We start from the raw sequence: 23,384 nt of genomic DNA on the forward strand, positions 1-23,384 counted from the left end.
AGTGTATTTCTGCCATGAAAAAGCTCCTCATGAAAATATCTGCCGTTCGGAATCGGCTTGAAACTGTAGGTCCCTCCATTTGTGGAACAACATCAAGACGCCCGTCACAAATAGGAGAAGCTCGGCCAAATACCCAAAAAGGTCTAATTATATATACTATATATGTAAGGATGTACTATTTTTCTGGTTTTACTTTCTTGGGATTTTCGGGATTCGTTATTACAATCCTGTAGTCCCGAGACTAGCTCGAAAAATTCTATATTTCCATATTTTCCTCAATGTTTTCCCTCAATTTCATATACTGCGAAAGAAATGACAAGTCCCGAAAATCTCGAAATAAAAACTACCGAAAATCCGGGATCCTGGTTATCCGGGTTTGACATCACTATTACGTACCCTCGGCATACATGCACCCACATGTTGGCACAGGCTAAGTAGTTGTTATAAAAACTCAAAGCAACACGCCCCACAACTCCCGCCCCCAATGCAACAACATAGCAAGAAACGCTCTTAGCGCCACAACCTGGGCGGCAAGCAAATGTGGCAAGTGTCTAAATTTCACGCCACACAAACATTCTTGTAGTGGTGTACTGCTGGCTTTGGTGGCAACCGAGCTTTTGGCATATTTCTTACACTGCCAGAAGGATGAAAAAGCAACAACGAGAATAAAAAAAAAATAATCATCAGTAAAAAAAACAATGTGGCAACTAAGAACTACAAATGCGGTACTCTTCACACATCGCATGGTACCTGCCACTTATTATCTTCTCGGTTAACCCAGTTAAGTGACTGCAAGGCGGGCGAATTTGCTCAGTGGTGGTGCATGGCATGTGAGTAAGTGGCATAAACTGCATTAAGTGTAAAGCGCATACAACTGTAGCGGGCTTTGGCAACAAGCAACCGCTTTGATGCAAGCTCTCTGCTTAGTTATCCTTGACTCGACTGCCAGAAACACTCTCGAGACAAGAGGAAACAGCACAGTCGGCTCTCCTCATGCCACGACGACTGTATGTTCTTCAACTGCTGCGACATGCAACTTATTTGTGCAACATCGTGTAGTTATCAACACGTGCAACTACTTCTCAAGCTTCTATCTGCATCTGTTCCTTTTGTTGCTATTTACAATTATCTTCTTTTTTTTGTAGTTGTTATAAGACTATTTCACTTTGCTCTGTGTCCAATTGTTTTGCGCTCGAATTGCTCTCATCTATGTTGCCAACAAACATGCAACTTGAAACATTAATTACCAAACAATAAACAGCAGCAGCAACGGCACACAACTGGCTAGCTAACTAAGTTGCAACATAGTCACTTTCAACTGCAACAACTCATATTTTATAACATTTTTTTTTTTTCAAGATGTTGCAAAACAAGTTTAAAATTCGTTACTTAACGAGTCAACTGTACTCGCGTCTACATTCAAACTTATTTGTGTCTCTATGAATGTGAAACGATTCACTAAGGTGCCTTTCTAGTTTTCCCACCAGATGAATGATTCCCAGAAATGCAAAAAAGCTGAATGGAAGTAACTACATACCATGCAATACACTGCGAGCACCAAAAAGTAGCTTTGTCTGGAGAGCTTTTGTGCCACTCTTCAATTAAAGCCCTTTTTAGCTCGTCCTTTTTAGAAAATTTTTCTGTAAATATGCCGCCAAATGGTTGAAGTGCCACTCTGGCACTCCCCAAGTAGCACTAAAGCGACATTTTGACCCCATTATAAGACCTCCAACAGGCAGATATCTACAGCCAGCCAGGGCTGTTGATATAATACAACAAATTGATCGATCGTCGTATGAACTAAGGTCCCTGAGGCCGATTTAGTCCCCTTCCTGGCAAGCTCATCAGCAATTTCATTTCCCTCTATGTCCCTATGTCCTGGAACTTAGATCAGAAAAATGTTACCTGTACACCCGAGCGATTTAATCTTCTCCTTACAGGAGTTTACTAGTTTGGTTTTGCACCATGGCGCAGTCAGAGCCTTGATCGCGGCTTGTGAGAAAATGTTAATATCTCTCTTCCCACGTTCCCTAAGCATTTTGCAAGCCTGAAGTATAGGAAAGACTTCTGCTTGAAGACAGAGGTGCAAGCTTTGGTGCAGATTTTCCCCTCGATCAAATCCTAAATATTTGGCCTCAATTAAATTTAGTTCAGTCATGTTTGTCTTGAATATATGGCACCGTCTCACAGTGCGGCCGATTCCCAAAAAGCTGGCCAAAAGTCGAAAAAAAAAGTTTCTAGATAGAGTTTTTTTGTCTTTGGGTTGGCTACAGTAATGTCTTGAGTAGTGAAAACCGTTCATAGCAACGTCCTGTACCCTAAGTATCCTCTGTATTTTCAGTCGCAACGTGGCCTTCGTTTGAACATCGTATTACTGTCGATGAATAGTGAAAGTTGTACACATTTCAAAGATTTTGTAATGGAGTAAATTGAACAAAACCTAATGGAATCATCTTCGGAAGGTTAGTAAAATACGAGAAAACTTTAGTACATATCAATACCTCGACACAAAATTTTTAGCTGCAGCAATACGTAGATACATTTTTTGCAATTTTTTTAAAAAATTTGAGTTTTCAAACTGTATAGTAATACAACGCCGTCATATGCTGCTTTGAAACCTATTAAAGGTTACTCAAAAAAGTAATGGTTACTGAATAAAACAAGATTCAGCTGCTACCACTTGCTACCTTGCGACCCCGAAAACATATAAATTTACATGCATCTTGATTATGTTCTTGAATATACGCTATTTCACGTGAGGGGGTGGCCAATAGGGGTGGAAGGGGGTGGATTTTCAAAATTTTAAGATCAAATGCGTAATCAGCGACACCGACAACCCCCGAGTAAGAAATTTTGAATCAATTACTTAATTTTTTGAGTTTTGGCCAGCTTTTCGGGAATCGGCCGCACTGTGCGTCTGTTTTTCTCAGTTTTTAACTTACCTAAGTTATGATTCCACCACGGCACTGATCTCTGTTTTTTTATTATTAAGTGTTTTTAGTGTAGATTCATTAGCAGATTGGTTTTCCTACGGTTGGCTGTTTCTGCATTCGAAGTGTTTACATTTCTTTTCAAATAGTTCCCAGCTTACAAGGTCAGTTTTGAATGAAGTCTTACTTGTTGCGTTTGATTGATAAACAGACTGAAAGAGCGAAATGAAAATGGGGAAATGATCGCTTTCGTTTAAATCATTGTGAGTGCCCCAATCAGCGTGAACTGCAAGATCGGGCGTACAGAAAGTCAGGCCTATTTGCGGGATTGATTAAAAAAATTCGGTAATATTTTACCTTTTCGGTTGTTAGTGCGTAAACCCCAGCTTTGGTGCCAACTATTAAAGTCACCAGTGATGACGCACGCGTGGTTAGTTTGATTAAATACAGCCTCTAAGTTGCGGTTGTGAAAAATGCAGGATGATTTCAATTTTTTTTTTAGTTTTTGAGTGTATTGTTGTCAAAGTCCTTTTGAGTTTGCATTACTTCGAGTTGTATAGATTTATGCATCGGTACAGCTACACCACCGTATGATGAGTTCGAGTTGAATCAATTCAAAAGGAAGGTGCTTGGATTTAGGATGTTTTGGAATTTTGTATACACATTAGGATGGGTCGAACATTATAAAGTTCTAACCAATTTGACAACATTTTTTTTTCTAATTGAAGAATTTATGCAGATATGAACATACGTAGGCGTATTAGAAATGGAGCAAATGACTTTGCGTCATGCTCTTTAAAGTCCGGAATTGTCGAACGTCCATCTACCTGAGTGATAGGGTATGGAGGTGGCAGAAAACGGTCGTGAAGAATCATATGCAGATCCGTGTGTCCGTGTGTCGCTGCCACTCAGCTCGTACGCTCATGTTCATCGAGTCGCGCGTTCGGCTGATAGTGGCGCGAAAACAAACGACGGGCTACACTGTACAGTAAATTCAGATTAAATTGAGCTATTTGGTATAAAACAAATATGGTTGTTTGACAGTAGTAATGTATAACGTCGAAGTATGAATGAAATTATTTTCTTTCGAACGAATTAGTGAATGATCTTAATCATACTACGATTACGCTTAAGATTAAATCTTAAGCATGTACAATCTGGATAATGGACCAAAATAGTATAATTTTTTTTTGTTTCAATCAGAAAAAAAATTGCGTGATATTTGCCGAGACCCCCCCTCTCTCCAACGTAAGATTAGATGAGATTTGACTCGACCCCCTCCCCCCTTAAACATCTCACGTAATTTATGGACGCCCCCTAACTATGATCATTTGAGCGATAATGAGAAATAACGGGGAAAACCGTAAGTTTTGGAAGAAGAAACAACGAAAAAATAACAACGTACGTAAATTTTTGTTGGCTGTTTTAGCTCTCTCTCTCTCCTTTACGACAATTATTCTTCAACTCACAACAGGTGAAAGGAGTGAAACTAAGTTAACAGTATTCTCTTTTTACACTACATGCCAAAAGTTTATGTTTATATTTAAAAATAAAAATTATTTTAGTAAATTTTTGAACAAAACTTAAGTGTACTTAAACTTTTTTGACTCACTGTATGTTCAAACTCGATAATAAAAACAAAATTAGTTAAAACAGTCAAACCGTTTGTGTTTTATTCAAAAAAGTTCAAAAGTTGAAGCGCTCTTACTGAAAAACCCTATATATTTTATGAGCAGCTTTTTCCTAGCTCAAATACACACGGAGATTTGCCATTGCCTGTGAAGGTCCGACCGCTATTACAAAAAACTTTTCTTCATTTTGCTGTTTCACGGAGATTCGAACCTACCTTCTCGGAATTCCGAATGATAGTCATGTACCAACCCATTCGGCTACGGTGGCCGCTGAATATATCAGATCGAAAATCTTCTCCAAGTTTAATTCCATTAAAGAAACCTTACTAACTCAGAATTCAGAACCCTTTTTCGAATTAATAGAGTTTGCTCAGACAAACGATATTAAATGATAATATTTAAGACAATAATTACAATTACAGCCTATCTTCACAGAGCTACACAAATTGTGAACTCTATTTCCTTTAATATTTTACATTACTTATTTAAACAATAAAATCTAGAAATTAACCGAAAAATGCATTCAAATATTATATAACCCCTATGTAAAATTATGTCATCTTCTGTTACACACATACAACTTCATCTATATTTTTCTTCTAATATTGTAATATGGACCTTTCTTACTTTGACATGTACTATTTTTAACTGATCTGGCAATATGGTCTGCTGACCAACCATCAAAATCAAAATGCAACAAACAAATAAAAAGCACAGTTTACGTCAAAAGGTTTCAAAGTTTTTTTGTATCGTGCTAATCATACCTATAGATTTCGTTCATGACTTATATGTGTGCACACATACTTATATACATACTTCAATTTCTTAATAGGGGAATCACACGTTAAATGCAGTATAAAAACTGGAATGCAACGTGGTAATGCAGTTATAAATTGACGTTAATTTGCTAACGAGCTTTTTAGCATAGTGCGACGAGTAATTTTTCTTCTAATAACAAATCTTATTAAGTATTTTCGGTATTTTTTAAATCTATCATTTGGAAACTAATTTCTAAATATGCCAAACCCGAATCCATTAGAAGCAGCTGCGATCGGAGCTGGTGCTGGCCTCCTATATTGGTGGTTTAGGAGCGGCTCCAACGAGCAAAGAGTTACTCCAAAGTTACTGCTACAACAACAAACAGTTGTAATAAACAACTATAAGCAATGTGAGGACGCCGTGAAGATTTTACGAAAGTGGGTATATCCATTTTAATTAAGTCAAGCTTAAAGCATACATTAATTCCATTTTTAGGCACTGCGAAGAAAATCCAGTATTAGGCTTTGACTGCGAGTGGATGTGGGGATCGAAGGGAGTAGATCTTTTGCAGTTGTGCACTCACAAGGGCTATTGTGCATTAATTCGTTTGTGTGCAATGGACACTTTGCCACGATCACTTCGCGACTTACTGATCGATTTTCATGTTGTTAAAGTTGGCGTCGCTCCACTTAACGACGCTGGCCGGCTTTCAAGGGAATTTAACCTAACGACTGTTTCTACATTAGATTTGCGTTTTGTTGCCGTTCTTACTGGTGAAAAACCTGGTACTTTGGCTGCTATGTATGAGAGGGTGGTAGGCGGTACTCTAAAGTGTTTGGATTTGTCTGCAAATTGGCAAGCGAATAATCTGACACAAGAACAAATTGACTATGCTGCTGGTGATGCCAAAGCTGGTATGGAAATTTATACAACTCTAGTTCAAAAAGTGTCGGATGCAAGCGTTTTCGAACAGTATTACGATCAGAGATATGATCCGCATCATCACGATACATTAAAACCAATTGCAACAAACAAATGTTCACCGCAGTGAAGTTAATATACATATGTACGTATGTTTAATATAGTGATCGGTCTTTGTATGTATATATATACGCGTATCTATGGCAAAAGCTTAAATATCTAATATATCAAGGCGAATTTATAGAAGGTGGTATAGAATACATTTACATGTACGTATTTTGTTTTTGCAATTTGGTTGCTCATATGTATATATGTATGTCAAAATTCAATGAGAATGTAAAAAACAAACAAAACGACAATAAAGTAACAGTGCATTTTAAGGTATGAAATTTCAAATCGCGACTCGGAAAATCAGCCACCAATTAGTGGTCTGCGCTTAAAACTAGTTGGGAGGGGGGGAGTAATGTTTAGTCTGTATTTCGTTCGCTTTTATTTTTGTTTATTAGGCATATCCGGGAACCTGGTGACATGGAAATTACAGGAAGACGCCTTGCCGATAAGCTAACTAGACGGGCTCGCCTGGCTGTTTCCGAAGTTCGAGAATTGGTATCTTCTTGACTGTCTGTGGTCTACTACTAGAGAGGTAAGCTTTGCGTCGAACGCTGGGCAAGTACACAAATGTGTAAGGTGCCGATATTCATCTGACTACATTTGAATCAGAGGCGCTCGAGGGAGCTTCCAAACTTAACAAAGCCTCAGCGTCCGAGTTTTGTAGGCTCTTTTACTGGGTATTGTACGCGAGGTATGCCTTCGGCATTGCTTCGATACCTTTCTGCGCCATTTGTCTTGAGGATAAGGTGGAATAATCTCAGCATCTTCTTAGTTGTCAAGGGGTAACCGACTGTACCGATGGCATTGTGAGTGTCGAAATGTAATACAGTTATCGCCAGAATAGTTATTTCTCGCTCATCTTTCTATAATATGTTCTAACCAATTTACAGTAAAAAATTGTTTCGGATTGAAGAACTCGTACATATTTATATGCACATATACAGTTAGTCACTTAAGTAAGTATACACGAGTTTTGTCTTTGGAAAAAGTTAAAGTTAATAAGTTTTAATACGTAGTCACAAATTTTAACAAATCACAATTTTTTCATGTATGTATTTAAGTAATGGCACACGCCGTCATATGCTGTAAATGAAAGAAACCTTTCGTGAGTAGTGACAATCGGCTAAAGGGCGTTGCATTCACAAAGATCATGAATGGTGTGACCAAGCGATTTAGAACAACGTCATATTTTCTGATGAATTCAAATGTAATATTAGTGGGTCCGATGGTCGTGAAAAAGTATGGAGAAAAATTTAAATCCTATACACCTAATCCTGTTTTTACGCGGTCTTTTTTACACGGTTTTAAAATAAAATATTTTTAATTTGAATTAAAATTTTTTGTGCCAAAATTTTTTTTGTCAAATTTAATTTTTGCAAAATACAGTTTACGTCAAAAGGTTTCAAAGTTTTTTTGTATCATGCTAATCATACCTATAGATTTCATTCATGACTTACGAGTATATGTATGTATGTATGCACACATATCATGGTTCAATTATTATTAATATATACTTAAATTTCTTAATAGGGGAATCACACGTTAAATGCAGTATAAAAAGTGGAATGCAACGTGGTAATACAGTTATAAATTGGCGTTCATTTGCTAACGAGCTTTTTAGCATAGTGCGACGAATAGTTTTTCTTCTAATAACAAATCTTATTAACTATTTTCGGTATTTTTTAAAGTTATCATTTGGAAACTAATTTCTAAATATGATCAACGAAGATTTGTGGGCACGGTATATCTGTCTCCTGTACAATCTTCCGCTGTGCATTTTTCCACGGCTTCAGCTTAGGAACTGCTTCCTTTAGCCAATTAGCAGTATCATCGCAGCCGCATGAGATAATTATGTATCCTGGGCGAAAGGTGCAGATATTAAATTTGGGCTTTGCAGCACCAGTCTGCTTTTTCCTTATAGCCTCCTGGATAGCATGTTGTATGGCCGTTAGTTTGCCGTCGACCATATTGTAGTTGGATAGTCAGGAGGTATTATTCCCAACTTGGTGCTACACGCTGCGTCTTTGTAATACATTTTTGTTAAGTCTACCTTGACTTCTGGATTAGGTACTGCTTCCTTTGGTCCTTCCGTTTCGGTAGTCTCGTCTGCCTTTCTTTAGATCAGCTGGTTTTTGAGCCAGCTCTCTTGCCTCGTCAATGCTGCGACCCTTTCTCAGGAAATACTTTAGACGCTTTCAGGCGGCACTACACAACCGTACCCTGCCATGTTTTCATCCTTTCTTCCTGAGTCACGAGTGAGAGAAGCTAGTAGTTTCTCCTCTTCCTCTAGTGATATTGCAGAAGCTTTGCCATCTGGCCTCAGGGCCATGTCGTCAACTTCCATATCCTTGATTTCGCTGGCAGTTGGAGGGCATTGGTTGCACTTAGCTGCCTGCGATGTTGTTGGTAGTTCGGCACTGTTTACCGAAAAGTCGTTATCGACCTGGGTTATATGTATTAGGCACTCCTGCCCTTTTTAATAAATTAATGTTTGACTCTGCCATGTGGTCCCACGAGTAAAGGGGAAGGGAAGGTCGAGCCCCGACAGTGCCCCGGTGTCGCGGTAAGGCTAATTACAACCAGAGGGCGCCCGATATTTGGAGGTCACCGTTATAAGACACACTTACATAGTGCCATTCATCCTATAGGCACGGTTCGAATTACACCTGGGATTACAGGTTTTTCGAGTTTTGCCTCTCTAGATCCGCCATTTTTAGTTAAAAGCAGGGGCACCTCATGCAGGAGTGGCATTCTACAATACCACAATGGTCGGTCTTTAGGCTACTGGCACAACTGCCATACGCCTCTGTGTGCATTGCCCCAAGAAGCAACGTACACTTCACCCCCATACCATACCTGTTCTAACTGGAAATTAATTTGCAAATTTCAACTTCACTTTCACGGAATATATATTTAAATATTATTTAATAATAATTTTGATGAACACGTAGAGTACAGAAATCCGCGTCGTTTTCTACGGGTCTACGCGTCTGCATCTGTAATATCACGCGCATGCGCGTGTATACGGATGTCACCATATGACATAAGCCGTAGGCTGCAGTATATGGCTAGTATGTACAATAAGGCTTATTGTTAAGCGTCCTAATGTTTAAGTCGCTTACTGTTTATTGTATTTATTTATTACACATTTATTTTCATACTTTCCTAGAATGTTTCTCTTTAGTATATAAGAAGTAGTATTTTGAATTGGATTGCGCTATCGAGTTATGAGTAACGATTTTTTATGGCCGGAATTGGATGGTATTGATCTGGACAACGTTTATTGTCAACAAGACGGCGCTACGTGCCACACAAGCAACGAAACCATTGATATTTTACGGAAAAAGTTTTCGGGCCTCTCGAAGAGGTGATCACAATTGGCCATCGAGATCTTGTGATTTAACACCCTGTGATTTTTTTCTTTAGGGTCTCGTGAAAGAGAAGGTCTACGCCAACAGCCCAGAAAACAAAAAAATTGAGATTAATATGCAGATGTGACTTCTCTACAATTGCGGTTTCTTACAACGAGACATAAATGTGATTGAAAACTTGTTGGCAGAGTCGCTAGAAGACATCCAAGAATGCAGCAGTATTAAAAACTGCAATAATGGAGGAATGGCAAAATATACCGAACGCAAACGACATAAACAAATGGGTCCATTCCATGAAAAAGCGAAATCTAGAGAAATCAAAAAATTATGCATTCACATTAGGCCTCTTCTTTTCGCCAAGAGTTAGCAAGTGGCGAATAGATAAAGTAACTGGTACAAATGAAATATGTCGGCAACACGGGAGGAGTCTAATGAGCTATAGCCGTACTCGCTAGCGGCGAATTTTACTCGATGACTTTGTTGTTGCTTTCGCATGCAATTTTTCGTCAAGTTAATCTAGCATAGAGATACCGAGCGTGGAAATAGCGAAAAGAAGAGGCCTATAATGTATTAAACAAAAAAATTAACAGAAGTTTTTAAAAACAGTTTATTCATAGTGTTGAAATGGTGTATTATTTGTTTTGTTGCTTTATTTGTTGTTTTTCCAAAGAATTTGAAGTTTTTAAATACTCTGAATAAATATGAATCAATATAAAAAAGAAGTCAAAAATAAATAAAGAGTGCTATTTTTTGCTAATGAAGTCAAAAAATTGAATTTATTTTCAATGTCAAAACTCATTCTTGACAAAGAGTAGTCTGTCAAGATTTCAATGAGAATGTAAATTAAAAAAAAAAAAAAAACAAAGCGACAACAAAGGCTGTAAAGCGCAGCTCGGAAAACCAGGCAGCAATTGAGGCCTGGTTGGGAGGAATGCTTAGCCTTGATTTCGATCGCATCCGATTGTTTTTTTTTTTAAGGATAAAAACCTGTTTAATACTGTGATTTCGAAAGCATTAATTTACAAAACTGATTATTTCGTTTGGTTTTTCAAAATTTATTGAAATGCATTTTCTAGTTCTTATCTATTATTAATTAGTAAGCTAAATTTTGTTATTAGTCAGAAAGGAAGAAATTTTTCAGTTTGCAGAGCACGAAAAGAATTTTATTATTTTTTGACTTCTACATAATTCTACAAAAATCAAAGTCATTTATAATATAGTAGAATTTGAAACATGTTAAACATGAATGTGATAGTTGTCCCAAAGGGTGTCAATTACTCGTGGAATAAAGTTTCAGAATGTAATGCGCAGTTATAGTTGCAAGCACCTATAGTATGCTAAGCCTTCATACGCATTGAATTCTTGGTAGCCAATTATTTGAGAAAAGATGATGCAAGTGTTCCAATGGATTCAACGCCGATAGAAAACAACCCATGACCCGTTATTACGACAGAAAATATTACACCTGATGAGACTGATTCTTTATCTACCAGTGTACCCTCGACTTCAAAAACTCCGACGCTTCCTGCAATTTCTCAAATACCAGTCAACGTTTCGAAAGACATGGGTGATTATATAGGGAAGAGAACTGATAAGCACGTAAGAAAAACTTTACTTGAAAACCCTTGGAAACCAGCAGAAGATTATACTTTTCCATTTTCAACGAAAACTGTTTCTGGTAAAGCTATAAAGCATTATATCTCACAAAACCATTTAGACCAGTATAAAGATTGGCTCCTACTATCCGATGTAAAAAAAGGGCTTTCTGTAAATATTGTCCATGGTTTACGCCTGGAAATGAAGGAGGATATCAGCAGAACGTTTCTTTGGGAGTACTCGTCAGTCGGCCGCTAACGAATTTCAAAAACTTAGTTGGAAAGAACAGCGCTTTACAAGTTCACTCGCAACTGTTTTATCATAAAAACGCGAAAAGGCTTGCTGAAAAATTCTCATAATCCTCAGTATGATATTAATCATCTCCTCGAACAGAATTTTGCTGCAGAGAAGCAAAGAAATCGAGAGATACTTTCTCGCTTCGCAGTAGCAACAATTTTTTTGGGCAAGCAAAACGTTTCGTTCCGTGGTCACAGAGATGATGGCCCCATGAATCCAGATGAACCATCAATGAAGAATGAGGAGAATTTTCGGCCAACACTAAGGTTGATGATTAATTCAGGTGATACAATTCTGAAGACTCATCTTCAGAACGCATCTTCACGAGCTACTTATATCTGCAAGAAGAGCCAAAATCAATTGATCGAGTGCTGCAAGGCTGAAATACAGGGTAAAATTTTAAATAAAGTTACACTGGCAAAGTTCTATTCACTTGTGTTTGATGAATCTCCAGATCTTTCAGGAAAAGCTCAGGTAATGCATTATTCGTTCATATGTAATTAGTTCGAGCGTTTGCATAAACAGTATATTTTATTCATTTCTTTTATAAACGTTTTTCATTCAATTAACATTTTTTATCAAAATGAAAAACTTTTGAATCATATATTTATTCATTTAGTGTGGAGTTTCTCTTAGATTTTTGTCAAACATTTGATTTCGGAAAGAGTTTATAATCCAAAAACTCTTTCACGAACACATTCAGTTATAATAATAACACATCCATATTTTATTAGCAAAATATTTTTTGTAGAATTTCAGTAATGTACAACATGTAAATTGTTATCTTTATCTAATAATGTAGAAATTTGGTACTTTGCATTGTTGCAGGTGAGCCTTATCCTACGATATGTTGATTTAACTGCAAACGGATCTTGCATTAGAGAAGATTCTATGACATACATTGGTGCTTTTGGTGAACTGTCAAAGAATGACACCGCAAAAGATAGTGACTCCGACGACTCTGAAGTGGAAAATGAAGATCCCTCTACTGAGACCACTAAAGAAGAAAGCCAAACTGATGTGGAATTATCTCTCACGGGGGTTGCTCTTGGGAAAATTGTTCTGGTGGAGATGAAAAAGATGAATCTTGACTTAAAACTTTGCGCCGCAATAGGGACTGATGCCTGTGCTGTTATGCTGTCAGATCGTGGAGCTATCAACGAAATTCGAAAAGTAGCAGAAAACGCGGTAGTAACACCCTGTTTTTCTCACAAACTAAACAGCACTATCTCTAAGTCTGCAAAAATTCGAGTGATAGAAATGGTTTGCAACACTATACGCGAAGTTGACAAGTTCTTCAAAAAATCGTTTCCTAAACGTTCAACTGCGTTCGCAAAAATACTTGGAGAACAACTTATACAGCTATGCGAAACAAGATGGGTTCAACGGCATGATGCTGTTATTCAATTTGCCGCAAAAATGTCGTTAATTGTTGAAGCTTTGACAAAAATAAGTGAGTGGGTAAACAAGAAAACAGCAGGGAAATCAACAGTTCTCATAGCAGCTTTGGGTAAATTTGAATTTATCGTTGGGCTTTTCTGTTTGTGTGATATTTTGTCTTTGACTCATTCACTCAGCGTACAGCTTCAGAAAGAATCCATCCATAATGCAAAATCATCGGCAATGAGAGATACGCTGCTTGCAACTTTTCAAAATCGAAGAGAAGAAGCTGATGCAAACTTCAGAAGTATTTATTCAGATGCAAAAGGACTGGCACAGAAACTTGATATTCCCGAACGGAAACCAAGAACTTGTGGACGAAACGCGAGAATTACAGTGTCAGCACTTGCGAAGATTACTAGAGGGTTTCGGTGTACATTCCTTTGTTGGATACCATCTGCGAAGATTTTAAATCACGTTTCTCAAGAGAAGTTCCAGACGGTTTCCAATTGAGTTTACTGCTTCCTCTAAAAGTATATGCGCTTGATACGACTGAGATGGAAAATCTTATCAGCTGTTTGGTGGAAAGATTCAAAAGACTCATATCTAATGACATCGTACAACGTTTAAAGTTCAAAGGCGAGCTGAACCACTGGAGATGTTATTGGCAGCAGAAGAGGAAAATTCCAACAAATAAACTTCCAACCACTACATTGCAAGCTTTGGAGAACTGTGATGTGGAAATATTCCCGACTATTCATGCTTATCTCCGTCTATTTTGCACACTTCCCGTGACGAGTGCAAGTTCCGAGCGCTCTTTTTCTGGTCTCCGCTGCATGAAAACGTGGCTAAGGTCAACGATGCTACAAGAAAGACTGATTGGTTTGGCTTTGCTATACACACACCAAGGCATTGAAGTCAGCCCTGAAGCAGTCATTGAAAGATTCGCAAAACTCGGAACGTAGAACGTTTATTCAAAACAAAAGTTCAGAATTCAATAAATAAACATTAATAAACAAAGCTACTTTGTTTCTGAAACAAATTTTCCCCTCTCAAAAATGACCTCTGGATCCGCCCCTGACACAGTATCACTGGTACAGTAAGTGTGGGACTACCTGCTGATGTCAAAACAGAGAATAGCGGATCCGATTCGAACGTATCCATGCAGACGGATAACTGCAGTTCTCTTCCCAGCTGGAGCCAAAACCAAATAAAGCAACAAATGTTAGAAATAGAAAATAAGAGCCTAGAAGTGTTATAAAAAAAAGCTTAATAAAATATTTTATTGTAAGTGATTCCACAGTTTCTGAAACCTAATCAACCACACTATAAAGAAGACAAATGTAGTGCAAAGCTGCAGCAACGTTGACAATTTGGCGTACCTTCAAAGGTTGGTAATAAAGTTCAGGATTTCTACATTTTTTCTACCCTTTGCATGTACTCCTATGTTATTCTACAATAGTTCATTTCAGGGATGCTCATTGGAGGGACTTTCTTCCTCCATCAACGTAATCGCACATGTTACCGCGTACATTTTTATTTGAAAATTCAGCTGAATTGATAAAAAACTTTGCTATTATTTGCTAAATTTTGTTTTGCTTAACACCAACAGCGGCGTCAGAATAGGGAAGGACCTCTCGAGCACCAAACGAGGTTTCAGACAGGGTGACTCGCTGTCGTGTGACTTCTTTAACCTGATGTTGGAAAGGAGGATCATACGAGCCGCACTGTTGACAGTATTGTAAAAGACTTCGTTTATTTAGGAACCAGCATTAGCACCGATAACAATGTCAGCCTGGAAATCTGGTGTAGAATCTCTCTTGCCAACAAGTGCTACTTTGGACTAAGTAGGCAATTGAGTAGTAAAGTCCTCTCTCGGCAAACAAAACAAAGACTCTCTAAGGCTCTCATCATGCCCGTCCTAACGTATGGCGCAGAAGGGTGGACGATGACAACATCCGATAAAGCGACGCTTGGAGTGTGGAGAAACAGATTTTGCGCAAGATTTTTGGACCTTTGCACATTGGCAACGGCGAGTATCGCAGGTGATGGAGCGATGAGCTGTATGAGCTTTACGATGACATAGACATAGCGCAGCGAATAAAGATTCAGCGGCTACGTTGGCTGGGTCATGTCGTCCGAATGGATACAAACCCTTGGAGAAGGACTTGGCTTCACTTGATGTGTCTAACTGGCGCCGGTTGGCGCGAGAAAGGAACGACTGGAGCGCTTTGTTAAACTCGACCAAAATCGCATAAGCGGTTATCGCGCCAATTAGAAGAAAAAGAAGAATCAGAACCAAAATCTAGCAAGCAAAGAAGTAGCGAATCGAAGACGCCTACTGTTAAATGCTTATAAAAATTTGTTTAAGTGCCTAGATTTTGTAATATTTAATATATCGGTTTATTTATCACAAATATCAATCGCTAATTCATTGAAACTATAATCAAAGTTCGAAAAATACATGTGATATACAGTGTATCACTAAAGTAAGTATGCACCATGATTAACAGCCGAATATGTGAATTTATTCCCAAAATAATTCGACATATTTTTATCAAATGTATGTATGTAATTGCTATGCAGAATCCCTAACAAGAATATAAAAGATACGATGCCGACATATTGTTCCGTTATCTTGTCTGGCGTCATTACGTAGGAAACGGTAAAAATCATATAAGAAAAGTATATATGCAGTTCGCAAATTTGTGTATTTCGTTAGTCTTTATGTGATTTATTTGCGGCAAAACCCATCAAATTTGTTTCGTTGTGTAAGCGCGAATTATTTTTAAAGTTATAAAGTGAATTCAAGCTAAAATTTTGGTCATGGCTCCTCGAAGCAAAGAACTTTCACAAGATATGAAGGATTTAATAATAAAATTTTACAAAGATAATAAAAGCCAACACCAAATTGTAAAAGATGTTAATAAAAGCAACGCCACGGTACAAAAAATTATTGAAAAATTTAAAAGAGAAGGTAATACCAAGAACCAACTAAGAACTGGTCGCCCGAAAATTTTCACGGAGCAGGAACGCAGGATAATTGTACGAAAGGTACAGAAAAACCCCAAAACGAGTGCCCCTAGAATACAGGCTGAAATGGAAAAAGAAACTGGCAAGACTTCTAACCCCCAAACCATTCGTCGTGCTTTGTATACTGCTGGTTTCCATGGTCGGAACATCCGTAAAAAGCCGTTTGTAAATAGTACTAACAGAAAGAAAAGACTTGAATTTGTAAAACTGCACGAAACCAAAGACCAAAACTTTTGGAATACCGTTATTTTCTCTGACGAGAGTAAATTTAATATTTTTGGTTCCGACGGACGAGAAAAAGTATGGAGAAAAGTAAATTCAGAGCTCGATCCTCAAAACATGACCGGCACAGTTAAACATGGTGGCGGTTCAATAATGGTGTGGGGTTGTATGGCGCTTCTGGTGTAGGAAATCTGGTTGTGATTGAAGGGATAATGGACAAAACTGTTTATCTCAACATTTTGAAGGATAATTTGAAGCAAAGTGCATTAAAATTGGGGCTTGAGCGATCATTTGTCTTCCAACAGGACAATGACCCCAAGCATACTGCTCTAGTTGTGAGAGAATGGCTGCTGTATAACACACCAAAGCAATTTAAAACACCAGATTTGAATGTCATTGAACATTTGTGGGAACATCTTGACAGACAAATAAAGAAACATAAAATAAATGGCAAAGATGACCTAAAGAAAGCACTTATGGAGGAATGGGGAAAGATTCCAACTTCTGTGACTCAGAATCTGGTAAACTCTATGTCATCGCGGTTAAAAGCTGTCAAAAAGAGTAAAGGCTATCCAACGAAATATTAACAGTTTATTATAATTTTAAAATTTTTTCTTGAATTCGGTTTTTGATTGAATGCATACTTATTTTTGTGATGTGATTTTAACACTTTTTTCATATTCAGCCGATCTGGCTAAAACAAGAATTACTTTTATATTATTTTTTGTTGTAAATATGTATATAAGACTTTGAAAAATAAATAAAATTGTATTTTGTTTTCGTAGTGTTACTTTTGAGTTTTATTTTTTTGTACCATGGTGAAATCATCGTTGCATACTTACTTTAGTGATACACTGTAAGTATAATGAACAATTCGAAAATAAATTGAAATTCGAAATAAGGCGAAAAAATTGGCCTAATTATTTAACAAAAGTCATTTATCGTGTCATTTAATTTTAAAATGAAAGCTTAATATTTGAAAGGGGCTGAAATTTTAAAGAGTGAATCCATTGTTTCCCTCTGCTTAAATCTTATAGCAAAGAAAGAAAGAAAAAATCTGGACTTACATTTAGTATATTTTAAACATAATAATATTTAAAAATTCATTTAAAAAATTTAGTTCTTCAATAAAAAGCACAATCACAATATTTAGCAATTTTTTATACTATTTCTTAGCTTAAAATAAATATTCTCGTACGGCAACTATCGTCTAAGTAATGAATCATGGCTGGAAAACAACTGAAGTTTATTTCAGTACACACACATATACCTCTACTCAGATATCAACAAACATACGCCGTTTGTTGTAACAACGCTTGTTCCAATTACTCAGCAGACACTAAAGGTATTCACCAACATCAAGTAGAACGAATCTACAGGCAATATTCCATCCAGTACTCTCGACAGGGATATATATCTATTAGATTGCGTCAAATTTTTACGCAAATGGCTTAAAACTGTTGTATGGTCGATCTTTAGCTCCTAAGCGATAATACGACTACTAAAATGCCGGTCAATCTCGATTATTTCAGTGATTTTATCAACATTTTCTTTAACATCAAAAATGTCTGAACGGAATCGACGAAAACAAACTTGCAGGTAGCTGTTACAGCATCGGTACCATAAACATCATTCACAATTTCTACGACTTGGCTTGCATTTTTGCTTTTATCAAAGAAAACCTGTAAAACATAGCGAATTTTCTCTTTGCTAACTTCCATTGTTAACACCCTGTCACTAACAACGAAATGGAACAAACAATAAACAGCAAAAGAATTTTTTGATACTTTAGGAGATATCGATCACTACAATCATCTACCCAGAAAATATTGGATTTATTTTTCCCCAAACTAATAAATTGCTTGATATATTTAATATAGTAAATTTTTGCATATAACACTTGCACATTAGGTTTAGTGAATACCCATTGGACGAGCAACACGCCGAGAGTAGATATCAATGAGCGAATGCTAAAGAGAGCAAACTGGTTACGAAGCAGTGACTCACACACTCACACAGCGCTCTCAATGTCTGCATTGACTCAAGGTGCTACACCAGCATTTGTTTTCTACATAAGGTGCATTGGTTATCAGAAAACAGTGCCTTTTCCATTTGATTTGAAATTGAAAATGTTAACAAATAAATAAGAAAACATGTACTACCTGAGGAGAAAAATTCAAATGCTGAGTATTTGCAGACCAGACGAAAATCTTTTGAATGCACGATATTTTGTATACACATTAGGATGGGTCGAACATTATAAAGTTCTAACCAATTTGGCAACATTTTTTTTTCTGATTGAAAAATTTATGCATATATGAACATACATACACACATAAATATTCCAAATCAAACGCAGCAAAAATAATTTGCTAGTCTGCACAGTGAAGGACTTGAGTCTACGTTCAGCAGTATTTTTCTTATTTCCCAGAGGGTATACAATAATTGAAAAAAAAACAAACGAACAAAACAAACAAAAGTAGGAGAAATTACAGGTTTTTGAAGATTTAGTGAATGATTCGGAAAGATTGTGATTTATCAGATATAAACTAATCAAACTTATGAAAACAAAGTGCCGTGTGTTAAATTGTGAAACCATAAATTGATATAAAGCCTCCAAATGCAGTTATTGTTCGACTCTTAGGACATGGCAAATTCGGAAAGCGCAATCTCTTTCTCCATCATTCTCGCTTTGTATTGTTGTGAGTCGGCTCGAAAAGTTTCTCGGTTTGCTGCTATAATAATACCAGATCGAAATTTACCACCTTCCCCAAGTTTATTTCCATTAAAGAAACTTTACTAACTAAGATTTCGGCACACTTTTACGAATTAAAAGAGTTTGTTAATACAAACGATATTAAGTGATGACATATATTTAAAAACATCTAGAAATTAACGGAATAATGCATTCAAATATTATATAACCTCTATGTAAAATTATGTAGAGTATAAGTCATCTTCTGTTACACACATTCAACTTCATCTATATTTTTTTTCTAATATTGTAATATGGACCTTTCTTACTTTGACATGCACTATTTTTAACTGATCTGGCAATATGGTCTGCCGACCAACCATCAAAATCAAAATGCAACAAATAAAAAACACAGTTTACGTCAAAAAGTTTCAAAGTTTTTTTGTATCATGCTTATCATGCCTATAGATTTCGTTCATGACTTACGGGTATATGTGTATGTATGCATACTTATATACTTCAATTTCTGAACAGGGGAATCACACGTTAAATGTAGTACAAAAACTGGAATGCAACGTGGTAATACAGTTATAAATTGACGTTAATTTGCTAACGAGCTTTTTAGCATAGTGAGACGAGTAATTTTTCTTCTAATAACAAGTCTTATTAACTTTATTCGGTATTTTTTAAAGTTATCATTTGGAAACTAATTTCTAAATATGGAAAACCCGAATCCATTAGAAGTAGTTGCGATCGGAGCTGGTGCTGGCCTCCTATATTGGTGGTTTAGGAGCGGCTCCAACGGGCAAAGAACAGTTGTAATAAAAAACTATAAGGAATGTGAGGCCGCCGTGGAGATTTTACGAGAGTGGGTATATCCATTTTAATAAAGTCAAGTTTAAAGCATACATTAATTCCACTTTTAGGCACTGCAAAGAAAATCCAGTATTAGGCTTTGACTGCGAGTGGGTGTGGGGATCGGATCGAGTAGATCTTTTACAGTTGTGCACTCACAAGGGCTATTGTGCATTAATTCGTTTGTGTGCAATGCGCACTTTGCCACCATCACTTGGCGAGTTACTGGATGATTCTCATATAGTTAAAGTTGGCGTCGATCCACTTAACGACGCTGGGCGGCTTTCAAAGCAATATACCAACCTAACGCCTATTTCTATATTAGATTTGCGTTTTGTTGCCGTTCTTACTCGTGAAAAACCTGGTACTTTGGCTGCTATGTATAAGAGCGTGGTAGGCGGTACTCTAGATAAGTGTTGGCAATTGTCTGCATCTAATTGGCGAGCGAAATATTTGACACAAGAACAAATTGACTATGCTGCTGGTGATGCCATCGCTGGTATACAAATATATACAACTCTAGCTCAAAAAGTGTCGCATGTAAGCGTTTTCCAACAGTATTACGATCAGAGATATAATTCGTATTATCACGATGCATTAGAACCCATTGCAACAAACACATGTTCACTGCAGTGAAGTTAATATACATACATATGTACGTCTGTTTAATATAACCCTACAAGACAGCTGACTATCATATTAGCACTCATATTATCATCATCCAACTACACATTTTTGTTCTAGCCGTGGGAAAGTTCTGATAGTTTCCCCTTGTCGGTGTGATATTCTATCTCTCTTTTACCAATAGCAATTTCTTATAACTGGAAAATATATCTGCCCTGCTCTAAAGGCACACTAAACTCCTCATTGTTGTCATCACAAACTCATCAGCACAAATGGCCTAAACTCCTCATTGTTGTCATTAGAAACTCATCAGCACAAATGGCTCAAACTCCTCATTCGAAATTACACGACGAAAACGAAATTACATTTATATTATTATATTCATTTATTGTTTACAAATTAGTTATTATAAAATTTTATATTATATATTTACATATTTAAATTTATTCTAATAATATATATTTTTCATTTCTTGTTTACAAGCTAAGAATTTTCATTTACATATTTACAGATTTAAAGATTTTACATATTTACAGATTTAAAGACTTTACATATTTACAGATTTAAAGATTTTACATATTTACAGATTTCAAGATTTTACAGATTTCAAGATTTTACATATTTACAGATTTCAAGATTTTACATATTTACATATTTAAAGTTTTTCTATTAATATATTGTATTTTTTTTAGTTAGACCTATTGTGGCTTAAACGAACATACTTCCTAATAGCGCCTTGTACATCTTCTTTTGTTTTTTCTGAAAAGAGGTCTAATAAATGATTATTAATAATTGAGTCATGCACACATATAAACTTCAATTTCTTAATAGGGGAATCACACGTTAAATGCAGTATAAAAACTGGAATGCAACGTGGTAATGCAGTTATAAATTGGCGTTCATTTGCTAACGAGCTTTTTAGCATAGTGCGTCGAATAATTTTTTGTTCTAATAACAAGTCTTATTAACTTTATTCGGTATTTTTTAAAGTTATCATTTGGAAACTAATTTCTAAATATGGAAAACCCGAAGCCATTACAAGCAGTTGCGATCGGAGCTGGTGCTGGCCTCCTATATTGGTGGTTTAGGAGCGGCTCCAACGAGCAAACAACAGTTGTAATAAACAACTATAAGGAATGTGAGGACGCCGTGAACATTTTACGAGAGTGGGTACATCCATTTTAATGGAGTCAAGTTTAAAGCATACATTAATTCCATTTTTAGGCACTGCGATGATTATCATGTAGTTAAAGTTGGCGTCGCTCCACTTGACGACGCTGGGCGGCTTTCAAGGGAATTTAACCTAACGACTGTTTCTACATTAGATTTGCGTTTTGTTGCCGTTCTTACTGGTAAAAAACCTGGTACTTTGGCTGCTATGTATGAGAGGGTGGTAGGCGGTACTCTAAAGTGTTTGGATTTGTCTGCAAATTGGCAAGCGAATAATCTGACACAAGAACAAATTGACTATGCTGCTGGTCATGCCAACGCTGGTATACAAATATATACAACTCTAGCTCAAAAAGTGTCGGATGTAAGCGTTTTCAAACAGTATTACGGTCAGAGATATGATCCGCATCATATGTACGTATGTTTAATATAGTGATCGGTCTTTGTATATATATATGTGTATCTATGGCAAAAGCTTAAATATATAATATATCAAGGCGAATTTATAGAAGGTGGTATAGAATACATTTACATGTACGTATTTTGTTTTTGCAATTTGGTTGCTCATATGTATATATGTATGTTTGTCAAAATTCAATGAGAATGTAAAAAACAAACAAAACGTCAATAAAGTAACAGTGCATTTTAACCCTATACACATAACCTTCTAAGCTGCCCTTTTAAACATAACCATTCGTCATTTCGACGAGCTATTATTCGCGATATATAAAATCGGTTGAAAATATACAGTTATATTAACCAAATATATCTTAAGTAAAACACACAATAAATTTTGTTAGTATATTTTTTTAGAATCTATGTTTTTATATTTTATAATACGCTCTGTTTTGAGATCACTGTAAGATAACATACTTATAAAATCTTAAAAAAAAACAAACGCAACAAAAACAGCCTCTTCTTTTTTGGCGATATTTAACAATATTCATTGCAAATTTTTTGAAGCACATTGTGTGCAAAAGTCGATATTGTGTTCACCACAAATTGCAATATTGCATTTCGAGCATGATGACTTTGTAATACGTCTCTTTTTATATGAGCAGAGATTACAGATTCTTCTCTTGTTGAGATTGGGTACTTCTACTGGCTGAAACTCATTGCTGGTTGATGGCAGACTTTAATCGTGACTTTTGACCCCATTTCCTTTTAATACATGTAGAATATTGTCTTTTACATTCCGTGTCATTGTGCGACACTCTAATGGGGTTTTGAGTCAAGGTTCTACAAGTTTTGAATGTAGCTGGTTCATGAGCTCTCGCCGGGTAATTATTGATTGTCCCAGTACAGAAGCGTTAGGCAATAAAGTATGTAGCTGTTGATACAAGATATATTTATCATACCATAAAAGACACACATTGACCATCGATTGGTTTTTCTGTTGCATGACATTACTGAGATCATTTGGTCGAACGTGTCTACTCCACCTTTTGTACTATTATAAAACTCGACCATAGACGGTTTTTTTGTTTCGGGATTCACCGACCCCTCTTCATCGCAAGATGATAATAGGTAAACCATTTTAGAGGGTTTAGGTTTGTATGACAGTAGAGTAAGTGGGTCATTGTAACAAAACATCGATGTATTGATATTTCTCAACCGATTATTTTTCATTTCTTCTGGGATTTCTTTTTTGTTTGCTCGCAATGTTCCTACAATTGTCAACTTATAAGGCTGCTGAAGTAGCTGCTTCGCTAGTGGTATTGACGTAAACCAGTTATCAATGGTAACATTTCTGTTTGAGCCATATATACTACGAGCATGTTCTTTGGCT

The 23,384-nt window shown here is 36.5% G+C and overlaps 3 protein-coding genes across 4 annotated transcripts; all 3 read left to right on the forward strand.

Annotated features, from left to right (window-relative positions):
- Nucleotides 1–5,439: 5,439 nt before the first annotated feature.
- Nucleotides 5,440–6,637, forward strand: LOC129245749 (exonuclease 3'-5' domain-containing protein 2-like). The gene is made up of 2 exons (XM_054884113.1): nt 5,440–5,757; nt 5,816–6,637. The coding sequence occupies exons 1-2, from the start codon at nt 5,579–5,581 to the stop codon at nt 6,369–6,371; spliced, it is 735 nt and encodes a 244-aa protein (XP_054740088.1). The 5' UTR covers nt 5,440–5,578; the 3' UTR covers nt 6,372–6,637.
- A 12,839-nt stretch (nt 6,638–19,476) lies between these two features.
- LOC129245750 (exonuclease 3'-5' domain-containing protein 2-like) lies at nt 19,477–20,455 on the forward strand. Of its 2 annotated transcripts, XM_054884116.1 has the most exons (3): nt 19,477–19,584; nt 19,639–19,814; nt 19,873–20,455. In XM_054884116.1, the coding sequence occupies exons 2-3, from the start codon at nt 19,666–19,668 to the stop codon at nt 20,435–20,437; spliced, it is 714 nt and encodes a 237-aa protein (XP_054740091.1). In that variant the 5' UTR covers nt 19,477–19,584; nt 19,639–19,665; the 3' UTR covers nt 20,438–20,455. The 2 variants fall into 2 exon arrangements, with proteins under 2 accessions (XP_054740091.1, XP_054740090.1); XM_054884115.1 differs by having other exon boundaries at nt 19,516–19,814.
- Nucleotides 20,456–21,053: 598 nt separating this feature from the next.
- On the forward strand, nt 21,054–22,244 carry LOC129245018 (exonuclease 3'-5' domain-containing protein 2-like). The gene is made up of 2 exons (XM_054882964.1): nt 21,054–21,591; nt 21,650–22,244. The coding sequence occupies exons 1-2, from the start codon at nt 21,443–21,445 to the stop codon at nt 22,026–22,028; spliced, it is 528 nt and encodes a 175-aa protein (XP_054738939.1). The 5' UTR covers nt 21,054–21,442; the 3' UTR covers nt 22,029–22,244.
- Nucleotides 22,245–23,384: the final 1,140 nt, after the last annotated feature.

The sequence above is a fragment of the Anastrepha obliqua genome, chromosome 4 (assembly GCF_027943255.1).
Source record: "Anastrepha obliqua isolate idAnaObli1 chromosome 4, idAnaObli1_1.0, whole genome shotgun sequence".
Classification (NCBI taxonomy): Eukaryota; Metazoa; Arthropoda; class Insecta; order Diptera; family Tephritidae; genus Anastrepha; species Anastrepha obliqua.